Below are 17,980 nucleotides of genomic sequence, written 5' to 3'. Positions count from 1 at the left end.
TAAACAGGACTCTAGAGTAAATGGGCCTAACCGACATTTACAGAATATTCTACCCAAAAACTACTGAATATACATTCTTCTCATCAGCACATGGAATATTCTTTAAGATTATTCATATCTTAGGCCACAAAACATGTCTCAATAAATTTAAAAAAATAGAAATTATACCATGTATCTTGTCAGACCATGGTGGAATAAAATTAGAAATCAACTCCAACAGAAACACTCAATTCTACACGAAGTCACAGAAATTAACCTACTGCTAAATGATTATTGGGTCAAGGAGGTGGAAGTCAAAAGATTCCTCAAACTCAATAACAAAGGGGACACAAGTTATCAAAATCTGTGGGATTCATCAAAAGCAGTCCTAAGGGGAAAATTCATAGCCTTAAATGCCTACATCAAAAAGACAGAAAGATCAAAAGCAACAATCTAATGAATCATCTCAAGGAACTAGAAAAGGAAGAGCAAACCAATCCTAAACCCAACAGAAGAAAACAAATAAGTAAGATCAGAGCAGAACTAAATGAAATCAAAAACAAAAAACTAATATATAATATTAATGAAACAAAGAGTTGGTTCTTTGAAAAGATAAATAAAACTGATAGATCTCTTGCTAGATTAACCAGAAATAGAAGAGATCCAAATAAGCTCAATCATAAATGAAAAAGGCGATGTCACAACTGATACCACTGAAATACAAAATATTAATATCATCTGTGACTAGTATAAAAATCTCTATGCACATAAACTTGAAAACATCGAGGAAATGGACAAATTCCTGGAAACATGCACCCTCCCAAGGCTCAATCAGGAAGAAATAGAACTCCTGAACAGACTGATTACAAGCAACAAAATTGAAGCAGGAATAAAAAATCTTCCAACAAAAAAAAGTCCCAGACCAGATGGTTTTACAGCCAAATTTTATCAGACCTACAAAGAATTGGTATCCATACTATAGAAATTATTTCATAACATCGAGAGGAAGGAATCCTCCCTAACTCACTCTGTGAGGCCTGCATCACCTTGATACCACACCCCGGGAATGAGATTAGACCAAGACAAATGGCCCTGCCTGAAACGAGAAGCCGCCATCTCCGTCCGCAGAGATGCAGAACCAGGGTTGTTATGGGCCTGATTTGTGAACTTGAACGAGGCCTTCTAGAAAGCTATTTGTAAAATTCATTGCTATCTCTGACTGCAGCTAACACATTCCATCTTCTGTCTTCTCAGACTAGGTGATTTCAGGTTCCGCACATTTCTAAAATAGAATGTTCTGTGGGGCGGGACATGGGAATGGCAGGGAGGTGGGGTGGGCGCGGGGAGGGTGCCTCTGGGCACCACCTGGCCGACTGGGAATTTGGTTACTGAGAAACTTTGCATTCTCCGCTGCCCAGCACCAGGGCCTGCTCGTGCCTGCTTTCTCCTGGAGAAATCCTCGAGGGCTTTCCCAACCCTGTGGGTTTAGCCCGACTTGCAGAGCTTTGTAAGCAAAGGGAGCTTTGCAGCTGAATGCTGGTCTGCACCCTCTGCCTCAGTTTATCCTCAGTGTCTCCTCTAGTTTCTCGGCCTGGTGGGGGAGGGGCCTTCTACAGGGGTCCAGCTCCTGTTAGCAAGAAGTGTCGGGAAGAGGCCTGGGGTCCCTGTTCCCAGGAGGAAGGCGGCCACGCGAGAGCTGGGGCCCCTCAGCACCGAGTACGTGGTAGGGACGACATGGGACGAGTCAGGAGGAGCCTGACCTCAGAAAGCTTGACCCAGGCTCGACTCAAACCCAGCACACCTGGAGGGAGTCAGAGCCATCCTAGATCTTTCTGGAATAAGATTTTCTCTGTCAAACAACCGTTGCACTTCTGATGATACCTAGGGCAACTTCCTGGATCAAAATGTAGTTTAAACTTAAGAATTGAAATAGTAAAGAAAATTAATTTTCTAAAGTAATCCTTTATGCTCTTGGAAAAAATTGACTAATAAACTCACTCTAAGCCTCAGTTTGCTTATCTGCAAGATGGGGGTTATGAGCTGGGCTTTATTTGCCTCTGGAAGCTGCTGTGATTCCCAGCGGGTCGATGTATGAATAACTGATTCAGAGGATTAACAGTTGTGAAGGAGAAAGGACGGTACATCGTGACCATTTGGGTTATTTTTGGCAGCTCCGAGTCCATGGTAAAGCCCACCAGGCCCCTCCTTTGTTTCCTGCACAAACTCCTTGCTCCACAAGGTGCTGTTTGTTGCTGAGCAGGAAACCCTGGGAACTGCGGCCTGGACGTTTCCCAGCCAAGATGGGGTCTGTGGGATTCATCCCTGGTTGGGTGCTTGGGGTGGGGTGGGGGTCTCCTGCCCTGGGGGTTTTGGCCTCTGAATGGTCTTTCTCCAGGTGCTCCTTGTCCAAAGGGCAGAATCGGGCTTGGTGCTCTCCGAGGCTGGGGGCCAGCCCACCCGGACCAGCCCCTCCAAGCCAGGATGCAGGAAGGTGACATTGCCACTGCTGACATTGTTAATGGAGGCCCCGACCTGGGGCACCACAGCAAGACCGGCTTGTGTTTACCATGCAGTGTGCACCTTCGCTCTCTTGGGTTGGGGGAATCCGAAGTCCCCGTGGGGTAGATAAGGCCTGGCTCTGAAGCCCAGAGTCCTGCTCGAGGGGCTCGTGGGAGGGGTCTGTCTTTTCTGTCAAGCTCTTCGTGGGGGCCTGGGCTCGCCGGCGCGTTGGCTCAGCCGGAACCCTCCAGGGCCGTGCTCTGTGGGGGCGGCTCGGCCCTGTGCCCACACACCCGGGGGGCTGTCTCTGCCCCAGGCCTGGAGGTGATACTGGACGTGACTCTCTGTGCTTTGAGTCTATACAACGCACAGCATGCAGGGGACAAGGTGAGGCAGTGTGTAGTGACTGTAGGTTCCGGGAAGTCACTTACGGTGGCTGGTCTCTGTGGCCTCAGGCAGGTACAGGGGCCGTGCCAGAAAGAGCAGAGCTCTGGGGCCACCAAGGCCTGGGCTCTTCCGGTTCTGCCACTTCCCAGTGCGTCGGCGTGGGCAGGCGTCTTTCTCTCTTTGCGTCTGTTTCCTCGTCTCTAAAATGGAAGACAGAGCTGTTCAGGGAATTCAATAAGATAAATGGCAATAAAGCAGCTATAAAATGCCTGGCTCAGGGCCCTGAGTGAGCAGTAAGGGAGAGAGTGTTTGTCTTACTCAAGGTCCTCTTGAGGACTAAGAAGAGAAAAATGCTGTACATGGTGCTGATCTGACCTCAAGAAATGGCGAGTCCAAGGGGATTGGGTGGGGCCGCCCGCGTGCCTGCCCCCTCCCTGCTGGGCCCCTCCCCAGAGACAGGCTCACGGCCACAGAGGCCACCTGTGTCCACTGACCGCGTCCGTCCAGCTGTCACACACAGGAGTGGACAGAGAGGGATTAGGAGACATTTGGAGAAAACACGAACACAAAAGAGAAGAGCCAACGTGAGTGAAAAGAACAACTGGCCTCAGGGAATATGGAAAAAAAATTTTTTTTAAATCTAATAAAAACCCTTAGAGGGACTTGAGAAGACAACATTTCCGTAAAATAAGAACAGGCTGCTATGAAAATGAATAGCACAAGAAATATTGATTGGAAATTAAAACTGTGATTGCTAAAATTAAAATTCCAATAGAAGAAGCCAAAGAAAAAGTCAAGGAAACATCCAATAACATAGATTAAACGGCAGAGAAATGGAAAAGGTGAGAGAAAAACTGAGAAACACAGATGGTCAGTCTGGCAATACCGATACCCATCTAACAGTTGACTCAGAGAACAAAGAAATTTGAGAGGAGAAAATTATCAAAGGAATAACAGACGCAACCTCCCCACAGCTGAACTCAGATACAGACCTTCAAAAGGAATGACCCACTGAGAAGTGAACAAGCAGAAATGAAAAAAGGTCCACGATTGTGTGTGCTCTTGACATTTCAAAACATCAAGGATGAAGAGAAGATTCTAAAAGCTCCCAGAGAGAAAGGACACGCTAGCGAGAAAGGACCGGGAATCACTGTGGGCAGATGGCATTGTCCGTGCTGGACGGTAGCGAAGCAACCGCCTTCACCTGCCTGTGGGAAAACGGTTTTGCACCTAGAGTCCTATTCCAAATAAAAACATTTCCAGACATGAAAGGGCACAGAAAATTACCTTCCTCCTGATTAAACAAGAGGCAGGCGAAGTATCATCCAGCAAAACAAAAAAGGAAGCTAAGAAGGAAGAAAGCAGAACTCAGCCAGGTGTGGGAGGAAAGAGGATCCTGGCACGACGGCGCGAGAACTGTGAGATCACCCCCCCAGGTTGGAGGAGAAAGTCAGAAGGCTCTGAAAAGAAAGTTCAAGAAGAAAGTTAATTCCATTCAGCAAAAGTAAGATTGAGAAGCTGGAAGGTCTTAGTGATGTGCTGTCTCACGGTACGTTTTTAAGGCAGCTAAAAATTCTGGGGAAGATAAATCGGTAAACTGGGCAGGCCTGGGCAAGTATTGAGCATGGTAAAGCGTGTCGTGATCTTGAGTAATTAAAGGAAGGTGAAGAAAGAGAACTCTTTGTGCAGCTCGAAATACTCTCCTCCAAACCGCACAGGTGAGTCACCTGGGCTAACCTCGTCCCGGTGGTGATGGCCTCTGGATCTTCTGCCGTGGGCGACGGTTGTGTCATCGGAATGTTGATAATGCTCTTCATTCATTCTCACTTCTAGAGTCCGTGAATAAAAACTTGCAGTTGTTAATTATAGTGATGGAATGTAATGAAGTAAAAATTAATGCTATAGATCATACAAGCCAGAAGTAAAAGGGTAGGATCAGAGAGATAGATTTTTTCCCATGGTGAGGGGGCAAGAAAGGTGGTCTGATTGTTCTAATTGTATTATTTAAAGTTTTGTTTTTCTGTTTTTCGGTATGCATGTTTTGCTTTTAGAACTTTGAAGAAAGTGGTACCACATTACACACCTGAAGATGTTTTACAGGTTAGCTCAGGCCTATAAGAATCCACTGCATTTTCCATTCTGTGCCTTTTAGTATATTTTTATTTATTGGCTGTTCTCCAAAGATTGCAATTTTGAATTGCTCAGTATATTTTCTCAGCTGAAAATGTCAATGTATTTATGTAATGAAAATGCCGATATGTGTGTATATATCTGGAATTCGCATAGAAATGATGAAGGCAGTTCAGTGTTGATCAATAATCGTATTTGATTTGGGATTTTTAATTTGCTTCTCGCAACCATTTTGTACTTTGGTATTTATCATCACCCACCGAGATTCTGGCTTCACCTAAATAGAAGTTGCTTGAGGAAATTCACAATCTAGCGATTGAATTCAAGCGGTGTCGCTTGCAGAGTAACCGTGCAGGATTGGGTCTTGCGGAATGAACAGAAGCCCAGCAAATGAGAACTGTGCCCTTAATCAAAGGTCTCTCGCCGCCTTGAACACAAGAAAAGAAACATCGCCAAACCGCAGCCCCCAGTTATCAAACTCTACATTTCAAGTGTAGGGTCGGAGTCCCCTTTCAAATGCACTAAGCAGTTTGACCAAAAAGTGTATTTTGACACGTATGGTTTTAGAAGACCTGAGTTCCTCAGACCGCAGGGTTCGGAAGGCTGACGCGGCGTTTGGCAAAGTCCTCGTGTTCTGCGTTCCGTGTGAAGCCGCAGGGCTGCTCCGGTGTCGGGGAACAGAGCGGTGGCCCTGGGCCAACCTCCGGGGAGCCCAGATGCGGGCCGCAGGCCATCTGCACGTCCATGCTGAGCGGCCGGCCTCGGCCAAGGAGCGTTTGCCCTCTGTTGGCACAGCTAGTGGCCCTGGGGGGACATCTGACAGCAGAGCCAGCCTCAGCCCTCCCTCTGTCCTCCTCACAGCGGACTCAGAGCATCAGTCTAGAACCTTCTCTCTTTTTCCAGAGTTACTAAGGAAATCTGCAACCTGCTTTACTTCTTGCTAATTGAAATAAAACGGATTTCTGCAGGACGAGTGGCCGGGCCCTCACTAGGATGCACAATGATCACCCACGTGACAAGAGCATGGTTCATCTGATGGGCTGGCAGGGGGGTCCCCGCCTGCTTCTCTCAGAAGGAAGGGCAGGCCTTGACGCCCACAGTCGTTAGGACAATCGCAGACGCTGGGTTTCCGCAGCTCCCTCTGTGGGCTGCCCAGATTTCCATCAGTTTCCGGTGTAGACAACCCCCAGGCCGGCCTTGCACGTGAGCAGGAAGCAGAGCTGCTGCTCCTCCTCCGGGCGCTCAGGCCCGGAATGCTCCGCACTCCCCCCAGGCCGGCGCTGCCTCCCGGAGCTGTCGTGGAGTTTTGTTTTGCTTTGACCTGGGATTTACTGTCAGTCGTCCCAGTCAGAGAGGCTAAGATACATCTTCAAACCTCAGGAAGTTTCTCGGAGTGATCTCAGGACCAAAGCCCTCTGTTCAGGTCATTTTTTTCTGAAATGCCATTTCCTGCGAGCCCGTGGACGGGCGTGAATCCCTGGCTCACGGCAGACCCGGTTTCTGAGCCGGTTCTGAGGCGGTTTCCGTCTGACACCTTTTCTGCTAAAGCAGCCGCCCCCACGAGCCCAGCGAAGCTGTTCCGGGTCGAATGTGCCACGTGTTCCCACGTGGGAGTCCCCCCTGCAGGCCGCGGGTCAGTGGCATCGATCTGCGGCCCGTGCCGCCCTCACGCCCGAGCACGAGGGTCTCCGCGTGTTGCCTGATCGTCCAGCGGCCCTGGCGCCTCGCGGACCCCGCAGGTTACCTGTCTGAGCCGGCGCTGCCGAGACAGCACCGGGAGAGAAAAACAACCCAGGCCTGTGAGACGCTGGCTCGGAATCTGCCCCTGCCCGAGTCTCGTCCTCACCTGCCCTCCCAGAGCGTTAGTGCCCTGCCTGCGGGGTGTTCCGGAAGGACAGAGACAGGAAACAGCCCAATTCTGGAGGGAGGCAGACTGCAGGGAGGTGGCCCTGCCGGTCCTGGATGCCTTCCTAGAGGACGGGAGGCTCGTGGCCCGAGGGCGCAACTCTGCACCTCTGCCCCCGTGCTTGGCCTTCGCACAGGTGGGCTCGCACACAGGGGCACCTGTGTCCACAGCGTGTCCACCGGGCACACTCACATCTCACATCTGCACGCGAGAGTGTGCTCCCACGCTGCTCCCCTGGTCTTCAAACATCACAGCACCCAGGAGAGTGAGAAGAAACAAGTCCACAGATTCAAGTTGCTCATGACATCACTTGTCTTTAATCCTGTCAGACCTAAAGCCGCCTTTGAATATATTTCTTATCAAAAACTGTGATATGAAAGAGAAATGCAAAAAATGTGATGCACACAAAATGCCTTTCCGCACCTAAATACCTGGGCACCAGCTACGCCCACGGTGGCCAGACCTCAGCGCCGGCACGTGGATCCCCGAGCACACACGGCTGCAGACAGAAACTGTTCTAGGTCTGCTATGTTGACAATTCGAGTATGCGAGTGTCACTGTTTTTGAAGACAGGATTCTCCGAAATGGTGGATGATTCTTTAGAAAGTGGTAAACAAGCTGCGTCCTTGAACACTCCTTGCTGGACCGCCAGGCTAAATGCCGTGTACGTAACACAGTGTTAGACCCCAGGGGCAAATGCTGGCAACTGGGTAATTTCCTTCCACGGCTGTGACATTTGAAAGGTCAGATCAGATGCCAGGCCAGCAAGAGCTTCTGTGCAGCGTGGCACCAGGAGGGACAGGATCACTAGGATCCCTTGGCCCCCCCCACTAAGTGCCACTGAAGCCCCCCGATCATTGTGACAACCAAAAACACCCCCACAATGTTCCAGAATGCCTCTTGGGGACAGCACTGTGCTCCCTGGGACCACGTCTACGGACTCCTCGCGCGCAGTCAGTCCACACGCACGCGAAGTGCTCGCCTTGCCTGACCCGTAGCCTCACTCTGGAGCCAGCGGCCTTTGCCACCCACCGAGGAGTGACAGCCCCGACCCTGCCGCTTCTCAGCCCCGACCCAGCCGCTCGGAGACCCCAGCAGCGTGGAGCTCAGAGCAGCTGCGTTTCTGGACGTGGCCGACACCTGAGCAGCTAAGTGATCCCCATTGTCACCAGCAGGTCTCCCCTCAGCTGGCTGTTTGGGGGACAGGGAAGGCCTCCCAGGGAAGTCTCAGGAGCAAAGTTCATAGAGTTAAATAGGAGCTGGGGGAGGTGCCAGGCTCTCGCCCCTCATCCTCTCCGACTTCTCCATCTGGTGGCCACACCCTGGCCCGCAACGCCGCCTCCTCTCTGGGTGCAGGTGAGGAGGGGGTGGGCAGGGGGCTGAGCCCCCGGACAGGGCTGCAGGGGACCCACAGTCCATCAGCACCCCGCTACCAGAAGGAATTGGTGACTTGTACGGGAACCCAGGTGTGCGGAGGTTTTCCACTAACACAACAGTGAAAAATAAAGTTCTGAATGCCAGGAGGCTTCAGCATCTGTTCGCGTTTTCAAACATCACTCTTTCACTCTGCAGCAACCTGACAGACGTGCCCGTCAACCGGCAAGAGCATGTGTGGATCCCTCTCCCAGGAATCCAGCCAATTTCGCCGTCTCTGATAGGGATGAAGAGAAGACTGTAAATGTCAAACCGGCAGGCTGTGTAGCAACATCAATGGGACCAGGCCTTCATGAGCAAACGCGCCATTTGTCTAACGAAGGTCTGGGTAGTTCTGTTCATTTAAATTACCTGCTGCTGAGGTGCAGATGGAGCTGAGGTTTCCTCTGTGAATTCGGGAGCTGGTGGAGGGGGGATTTCCACTGGTTGGTGTGGGCTTGGTCTGCTCCGATCCCACGCTGCTGGGGACGAAGCCAGGTCTGCACAGTCACACGTGTGGGACGGGGGGGCAGAGGCCATGGAGAGCCTTGAATGTGGTCCCAAAGTGGGCCTCGTACCTGCTACCCAGAAAGTTCAGAGTTAGCTGGGATGACTGGTACACTCCGGGGAAAAGACAGATGGAAATTGACCGAGGACAGCGAGCAGCCTGCTGCTGGGGCCCTGTGCATGCTGGGAGCGTGAGGGCTGCATCCGGAAGGACCCAGTCACATCCAAGAAGCCACCACACTTGATTCCCCCAGCCACCTCCTGGCTGCCAGAGTGCCCACGTGCCAAAAACCTGCTCAGGATCCCAGGACATGGTGTGGCCAAACGCCGGCAGGTGACCTGTGAGAGAACAGAGCCAGCCGAGCCTGCGATGGCCGTCAACTCTGCACAGCCAGAGACGGAGCCCAGTCCTGTGTCCCTGCAGCCTCCGCTTCCCGGTAGCGGGACCGGCACCCCGTGCCGTGCAGGGGGGCAGGGCCGGGAAGCCAGACAAGCTGCGCAGCTCTGTGTCCGGGTCGTGGCTGAGGGGCGGACACCCCCCTGCTGCGCCCAGGCTCATTCCTGACCCCACCCCTGCGAGGTGCCCCTTCCACAGCCCCCCTGGGGGCCCGTCACTCCCCACCGAGGGAGCCCGGCCGGGGTTGTGGGGCAGGCAGGCACGTTTGCTGAAAGGCTGTTTCCGGAAGCGTGGGCAGTGGACTGTCTGCACCAGACCCACCAGGGACTCTGTTAAAACGCAGCTCTCCAGCCTCCCCCATACTTGTTCCAGACTCCGTAAAAGGAAGACCCGGAATTTGCATTCTTGATGAGCATCCCGGGTGATTCTGGTGCAGACCACAGCTGCAGAACCTGCACACAGAGCAGCCCCCCTACCCATGCTCTACCTCAGCGGGGCCCGTCCTGGGTCCCCCCGGGAAAGCAGGTCCTCCCCTGAGTCCTCCTGAGGCCCCGTGTCACGTGGTTGAAAGAACACAGACCGGAGTCAGGAGACAGGTTCTAAACCTGGATCTGCCACTAGTCAGCCCCGGGGTCTGGCCATGTCCCTTCCCCAGCCTGGGCCTCAGTTTCCCCATATGTCTGAAGGATGCATTTGGCTCATTGCTGGTTATGGGCTGGGGCCCAGGCAGAGCACTGAGTGGTGGGGGCGCAGGAAGCAGACCAAGCTCCTCAAGGCCGGGGGGCAGGCGCGGCGTGTGGTGGGGGGTGTCCACCGTGGGCCCCTGGGGCCGTGTTCCGTGGAGGGCGGGTATTTACCCAAGAGATGCAGGGACGCTGGAGCACAGTCCTGGCCTGTGGGAAGTTCGGTCTAGGAGACAGGACAGACTCCCACCCACGGCCTACAGAGCAAGGTCCGGGGCGTGTGGTCTGAGTGGGCCGTGGAGCTGGGCCTGGCCCAGAGTCAGGTCTGAAGACACGGCCTTCGGGAGGGCGGCTTGCTGGCAGGTCGCGGGAAGTCAGCGGAGCCAGCCTGGGGGGCCCTCACGGCTGGAGTGTGGGGGTCTCCAGCGGGGGCCAGTGGCAGCCGTCAGCACCTCCGCAGGGTGCTCAGTGGAAGGGTTAGTGTCCCCTTCACTTGGAAGCCACAGGCCCCAGGGGACAGCAGCACTGGGTTCCCAGGTGGCCTGACTGTTTGTTTGGGGATTATGAGAAGACTGTGTCATGTGTGTTTAACGATGTCCTGGAATTCTCAGAATTGGGTGGCTCAGTCAACACTGTCAGAGAAACATCAGTGAGTCAGCTACAAGCTATCCCAAAGATAAGCCCATTGGTTTTGGCCTTTATTGTTAATTGAATTTTGCCAGAAGTGGCAGCAGAAAGATTGTTAATGTTCATGGATTTACATCAAGTTAAACATCTGTTCCTCTTACGCTAAATTCCAGCAAAGTTACAGCGGCTCATAAATTAGATCTGAGAGTAAAACGCTTCTTGCTCTTTGCACAGCTTAGCAGTTTCAAAACAGACCTCAGAATGACATGTCACCAGTGCCACGCCACCACACTCAGCCGCGGCCCCGGTGCCAGGCAGTTGAGCCACGTTTTTGCTCTGGTGACGAGGATCACAGCTCTGTTGGGGCCGCGTGTGCCAGCTGGGGACCATGTGGGAACCAGAGTCACTCGCGTGCGCAGGGAGGGGAGGCCGTCACCCGGGTCGGGGCACATCCCGCCTCTCCCCTGGGTCCCCCTGGGGGCTCCTGAGTGTGGTCCTGGGATCCGAGCTCTGGCCGCCTGCCGGGTTGAGAGGGCTGGAGCCCAGGGAGCGCGGCTGCAGGGCCAGGCTGGCTCTGTGTGGGCAATGAAGGGACAGTCTGTGTGTGCTTTGGAGGACAGATGCCACAGCCCTCTTGGCATCTGGGCGCAGACCCCCAGCCCCGCCCCAGCACTTCCTTCCTGCCCCTGCCGCTTGCTGGCGTCCGTGAAGGCAGATGCGTGCTTGCGTGGCGTGGAGCTGTTGCCTCCTGCCCTCCACGCTCCAGCACGCGACGCTCTTCAGAGGGCAGAGTGACCCCGGCAGGGAAATTCCAGCTCCCTGGAGGCCACTGGGACGGGGCTGCTCATGGTGGTCTCGGGATTTCCCCCTCCCCACCCTGACCTCATATTCTGCCTGTGTGTCAAGCTGTCCCCAAGAGCACAGAGGGTCCCCAGCGCCAGCTTTGTGCTCATGTATGGGACAGAGACCAGGCGGCAGAGCAGGTCTTCCCTGAGGCTGTGCCACCGCCAAGTTCACACATAGGCCCTGCCCGGCCTCTGCACGCGGCTGTCCCGACCAGCAACGCAGAACCTTCCATCCTTCGGCTCTCCAGCGGCGGTTCCCAGGGGCTGCCTGGTGCCTACCAGAGGCAGCTTGAAGGAGACAGAGACACTGCTCTGCAGCCTGGTGTCTGCAGCCCCTCCGTGCCAGACCGCCTCGCCAGCACCCCCGCCTGGCTGTGCCAGAGGTCACTCTGTGGGATCAGCTTTGCAGGTCTGGGGTGTCCCCACTGGGCGAGGTAAGGCCTTTGACCCCTGGCAAACCCAGGGAGATTTGGGCTTCAGCAAGCATGGCCACACGTGAACGGTCCCCTGCACCCATGTCATGCCCCAAGGAGCTGACGTGAAGGATGACACGGGCTCCCAAACCCTCTCAAGCTCCAGACCTTGGTCACTGTGGCTCAGAGCAGCCTGGCTTGTCCCCTCTCAGGGCAGGGCTGCAGCCACGCTCTGCCGAGGATCCCACAGTCGGACGTCAGTAGATGTTTAGTGAGCACCTTCTACGTGCAGGTGCTGGGGACATACCTGCGAGCCAGCCCGTCCCTGCCTGGAGATGCTCACAGTGCGCCGGGCGCCTGGCCGCTCATAGCAACGCACAAGGCCAGGACGTGCAGGGACAGAGACAGGGCCACACACGCGGGACCTCGCAGGCAGGTGGCATGTTGGCGAGGCAGGCTGGGGACTAGGAGGGACAGTGAGACACGGCCCCTCTCCCGCCCGTCCCCACACAGGGGAGTGACCACACGGCCTGTCTCCCCCTCAGGTAGAATCTGAGCTTCCTGCTGCTGGTGGCATCTCCCACCTGCCCCCGTTGTGCCACAGCCCTGTCCCCTGGACCCTCTGGAGTCCCCAGCCCCGCCTACACCTGCACAGAGGGAGGACGGCCGCCGTGAGGCACAGGCTGGCAGGGGCGCGAGCGGCGGATGGAATATTTACAGCGTGTTACAGCGTGTCCCTTGATTCCCTTTGTTTTGCAGTGGGAAGTGTTTCTTTGATAGACGTTTAATTCCAGAGGCTGCTACCTGCTTCCTGTCTCCTCTGCTCAGAAATTAAATGCGGGTGTCCCGTGCTCTGCTAGAATCACCTCCCTCTGTGGGGGGGCTGCGGCTGGAACGGGAGAACATTAGAATCTTCAAAGAGGGACAATTATTAAGGGAACGAGATTAATGAGGTGTCATAACAACTTAGCCAGATCCGAGACTGACCTTTCTCGTGGAGAATGGGCTTGATAAATGCAGTTCATTACCGAGTTCTGACATGGAAATAGGATCACACCCTGGGCTCCTCGGCGGCTGATCAATATTTTATCTGCCAGAGCAGGCCCGGTCTGGAGCGGGAGGAGCCCGGTGTGCGCTGGCAGCGAGCCCAGGCCAGTGCCGGGGCGTGGAGGGCACCCGGGCCGGCGGCAGGTGGCCGGGCCCTGCCAAGACCTGTCCCAGGTGCCGTCAGCATCCGGCTGCCCAGGCCGTGCGGCCTCCCTCCCTGAGAGCCCCCGCGGGGTGTCCGAGGACCGGGAAGGGAGGCAGGAAATGCAGGACATCGCCCCTCTTCTGTCCATCCCCAAACACAATCTGGTGGCCTCCCTGTCCCAGGCCCCAGGGTGAAGGGAACAAGAATGAGTGAGCCACAGCCCGCTCACTGGGGGCCCGGAGCCCATTTCAGCAAGAGGGGACCTCGGCCTGGCTGAGCACTTGGGCTCGTGAATTCCTCTCCCATTTCCTTTCACATCGTGGCCCTGAGAGGTGGTCAGGGGCTGTCATCATCCACATTTTAAGACAGGAAATGGGGGCAGGAGGACAGGGGAGCAAATGCCCTTCCTAGGGCCTCACAGCCCAAGGGAGAAGGTCTGCTGACTCCCTGTCCAGTGCTCCGTCCGGCCTGGCAATGACCATCGTTAGGTGGACACGGTGGCCCACGGGACGTCTGTCTCCACCTGCAGGCCCCACACACGGTCACAGGTGGGCCCATCACCCGCTGCCTCAGGAGACCGTCTGCCCTGGAGCCTCAGCCACGCGGGGTCTCAGCCACGGCCGCTGGTCAGCACATTCGACAGCGTTCGACACGGTGAATGGGCAGCCTGCCACTCCCAGCCCCGCCTGGCAGAGCTTGCACTGTGTCCAGGGGACAGAGCAGGTGCCGACATTGCCCCGTCCAGACTGCCCGGTCGGCCCCAGAGGTCACGCAGGCCTGGCGGACGGTTCCCACGACACCTGCCACGGCGTCGATCCCAGACACCTGCACCTGCAGCCCGAGGGCGTGTCCCGGCCTCAGGAGTGCGCTGGGTCCCCATGTGAGAGGTGCAGAGCGGCTGCCTGGGGGTGGTTAACGCCCCCAGAAGCACCCCTCAACCAGCAGGGGTGGAAGTTGCTAGAAACACACCCCAGCTGCCTCAGCTCTCCGTGGAACAGTTCTGAGGTGTGTCCTACACCGTCTGTCCCAGGTCCCTGTGGGGCTGAGCCCGCTGCCCCCCATGGTAGCCCCCCCGCTAGCCATGGGTCAGCCCACAGGGCGGCCCATGTGGACGGGGGGTGGGGTGGGGGGGCATGCGTGAACAGAGACAGCCCGCGTGGACGGGGGCAGCCCAGCCTCTGGCCGGCACTGTGCTGCTGACAGCAGTCTTCTCTGGGAGGTGGATTACGGACGATATATTTTTGCTTTCCAAGTGGTTTTTAGTGGGCAGGTATTTCTTTTATAATAAGACCAGCGTTTGAAAGTAGAAGCACGGCGGGGAGCCCTCAGCTGAAGAGCAGGTGCCCGCGCGGGCGAGCCGCTCCCACCTGACCCCACGGAGAGACCTGGGGTCGGGAATGAGAAAGCAAAACCGGGCTTGGTGAACTCCCCCTTGGACGCCTTGCCGGGAAGGTCGCCGTCCTGGGGCCGGGCCTGCCTCGGGGGGGGGGGGGGCAGCTCGCCCTGCACGCCGAGCTGGAAGCCGAAGCTGTTGGGGTCTCCAGTTCTGGGGGCCGGAAGAGGGCAAGGAAGGAAGTTTTCCTCCACTGCTGCCCGTCCCCCGTGGAATTCAGATGACAGAAGCTGGGAGCCACCGAGCAGGCCGTCCTTGCTCCCAGGGCCTCCTGGCGGAAGAGTCTGGACCCTGGGGTCTTACTTGTGACCCTGTGACCCCCTCCCAGGAGTGGGTGTCCGGCCGGGCGAGAGAGGACGGCCAGCGAGTGGGGGTGGGGGAAAGCCACTCTCGCCGGAGCACAGAGACCCCCAGAGAGCAAATAGATTTGATTGCATTGAACTCAGCCATTGATTTTTTCCTAAGTAAACATGCGGGAGGAAATGGCAATGGCATCTGTCTGTGACGGGAATCAATTGACCCCAATTGGAAGAAACTCTAGAAACACCAACAGGTACGAGAAGAAGTGGGGGCTTCCCAGGCTCATCCAGGGAGGGAGCCAGGGAGGAGGAAGAGACAGACGGACAGACAGGTCCCGTCCCCTGCAGCTGTGCCCTGCCCAGCAACTGTCTGTGAGTGTGACGGACACAGGGACTGATGACGGGGACATTCTCTCAAGGCCAAGGGCGTGTCTCACTCTAATGACCCATCTTTCCCTGCAGGTGACAGGTGCACCGTGGCTGGCTATGCCCGCCTGAAGAACGTCCTCCTGGCGCTCCAGACCCGCCGGCAGCCCCTCCGAGAAGGGGACGGCAGGCAGGACCCCCCCTCCCAGAAGCGCCTCCTGGTGGAATCTCTGTTTAAGGACCTGGACGCAGACGGCAACGGCCACCTCAGCGGCTCTGAGCTGGCGCAGGTGGGTGCGGCTCGGGGACAGTCTGAGGGTGGAGGAGCCCAGGGTCCGTGCACGTTGACGAGAACTGGGAGGCCACACAGGGGCAGCGGTTTGTGACTCTGTCTTCTAACAGAGAAACCCTCTCCCTCCCCGCCCAGGAGTCGGGGAGCCCGTGTTCGACACCTCTGAGAACATGTGACAAACAAAGTGATGGCAGTTTTCCTTCCTGCCAGCCGCCTACAGCCACTGTTGACACTCAGGCTTTGCCGCCCCTCGGGCGCTTCAGAGGGGCTGGTCCCGGAGGAAACCAGTTAGGAAATCAGTCTTGCCTTGCTGGGTCCTTCACTCTCCTCAGCAGGAAGGTCACAGGGAGGCAGTGTTTGGAGCTGGGAGTCCCCCAGTCCTCTCCCTGAGGCTGTCACTGCTCTTTGCTGTCCCAACAGCAATACCCCAAACCCCAGCCTGCGGGCCTGCACCCCGTGTGCACCCCAGGCCCTGCTGTCGTTTGGGGGAACATCTGCGTTGCGCCCTGGGGTTTCCCTCTCCCCACAGCCTGCGGGTTTGAACACAGCACGTGTGTCCCTGTGTCCAGCTCCAAGGGGGTGCGAGGGGACTCAGTGTCCACAGCAGAGAAAGCAAGGAAAGAGCAACCTCACTCCCTGGGGCCCCTGCGGGGAGGGCCTGTAGGGTCCTGGTGGCAGCAGGGCTGGCGGGGGGCCGCATCCACCCCTGCTCCGCTGTCCTGTCTGGGGGGCCCTGGAGCCTCAGCAGACACGCAGAGCCCTGCAGGGAGGGAGCTCAGCCTCCCCCGGCCGGGCCGCGGAGCTGGGGCCGCTCGTCCCCCGAGACCTGACTGTCCTCGCAGAGGCCGATGATGAGGACGAGCCCCCACCTTTGATGCCAGTGTAAAGAAATCTTCCACGTGGCACATGGAAGTGGCCTTGCCAAGGCTGCGGCCAGGCCGTCGGGAAGACTTGGAGCAGGAAGCGCCGTGGCATTTACCGAGCCATGTGCTCGGCCCCAGGCTGGGCCTTTGCCACAGTCAATAGACACAGACGAGCCCCTGGCGACCTGGGGCGGTGGCCAGGCGAGCAGACGGCAGGGTCACGCTGCCCAAGGCCACAGCCACCTCCGGCATTCACCAGCCAGGGGCTCTCAGGAGACACGTCACGTCACTGAGCCTCAGTTTCCCATCTGTGCGCCTCACCGGGTCCTCCTGAGGGTTAAGTGGGCTGAAACAGTGAGGGGTGCAGCACAGCGCCTGGCAGGTGGTCTGTTCAGTGGTCAGTATTGTCATCGTCATCTTCGTTAAACTTCTCAACCCTCTCTGCTGTCAGGCGGAGGCTGCCATTATCCCGCCTCACAGATGAAGAAACTGAAGCTCTAGGAAATTGGGCAACTGGCCCGCGCTGTGTTCACTGCCGGGGACAGGGTGGGGCTCAGGGGAAGCCCGGGGGGCTGGCGGGCCCACACCTGCCTCCCCGTGGCACAGGGGTCTCTCTGGGGGCAATGGCTGTCACCAACGCCACCACGTGGTCCCTTCAAGGTCTGCGGAGACAGCAAATGCCCACAAAGCCCTGGCGAGGGGCAGCCACCCCGCGCTCTGACACCTCTGCCCCAGCCAGCCTGGAGCTGCTCCCAGGGGGCACATTGGGAATCTCAGGTGACTCTGCTCAGCCCCACCAAGCAGCAATGGCCGCATCTCAGGGCCCCCACCCTGCCAGCACGTCACCACCTCCACAAACAGGAGGCCCCCAGCTCGGGCTGAGACCCCAAAGGGCAGACCAGAGCTGCTCTGGGAAGACCCCAGGTCTTGTCAGTTACAGCCACCCACAGGGGGAACCACCTGGCGACCCCCCACTGCAGGTGTTCAGGGAGCGCCCAGGGCGGGTGGCGCCATCTTGCCCCCAACAGCGGCCGCTGTGATCCCCTGGCCCATGCGACCCCCAGGTGACTGCCAGGTAAACAGAGCGTTCCTGGGCACGGGGCTCCGATCTGGCAGATAGGTGGCCCGAGGCACCTGAAGCCATTAACAAGCCTGGTAATTGGACGATGATTTCCTCTTTAAAATTTAATATACTCAAAGTTCATTTCATAAATCTGCCAAGCAGAGCACAGCTAACGTGGGCGTTTCCTTGACACCGAATCGGAGGCACCAGGGAAACCCATTGGTCCCTTGCAGAGCTAATCAATTTCCGATGCAGAAATAGACAAAGGGAAATTTCTATCTTCGGAAGATTGATCGCAGGCGTTGCGGTTGATCTCCCTTTTATCGAACACTCTCACTTGCTGGCTGAAGGGTCATTTTTTTTTAACATTATCACATTAAATTGCCTTTAATATAGCAGGCCAAGCTGAGAATGTTAAATAAAGAGAAAATATTTCTGCCCCTTTCCCCCGCCTAAAATAAAATAAAATCATTTTCTTTCTTTGGAGACATCCTCCCGAGCATTCTCCTGGCAAGACCTGTAGTTCCAGGCTCTGAGAACCACAGGGAAAACCAGGACCTCTAGTTCCAGGCACACCGGCCTCTGGCTGCAGCTGGGCACAGGGGCCTGGAATTTCCACCCTTACCTGTCCTTTGGCCTGTGGGCAGTCAGCAGGGGAGGCCTGTGTCCCACGGCTCAGACCACGACCAGAGTGGCATTCACAAGGGCCTAGCCACAGCCCCTGTG

At 56.3% G+C, this 17,980-nt stretch overlaps 1 protein-coding gene across 1 annotated transcript in view; it reads left to right on the top strand.

Annotated features, from left to right (window-relative positions):
• The window catches only part of FSTL4 (follistatin like 4), a 263,832-nt gene that overhangs the window by 173,133 nt on the left and 72,719 nt on the right, over positions 1-17,980 (top strand). The window contains exon 5 of the mRNA XM_045550782.1: positions 15,133-15,326. Within this exon, the coding sequence (XP_045406738.1) occupies positions 15,133-15,326 (194 nt within the window). The remainder of the gene's footprint in view (positions 1-15,132; positions 15,327-17,980) is intronic.

This window comes from Lemur catta, chromosome 5 (assembly GCF_020740605.2).
Source record: "Lemur catta isolate mLemCat1 chromosome 5, mLemCat1.pri, whole genome shotgun sequence".
NCBI lineage: Eukaryota > Metazoa > Chordata > Mammalia > Primates > Lemuridae > Lemur > Lemur catta.
Note: the sequence above shows the minus strand (reverse complement) of the source record. Positions and strands in the feature narration are given on the sequence as shown.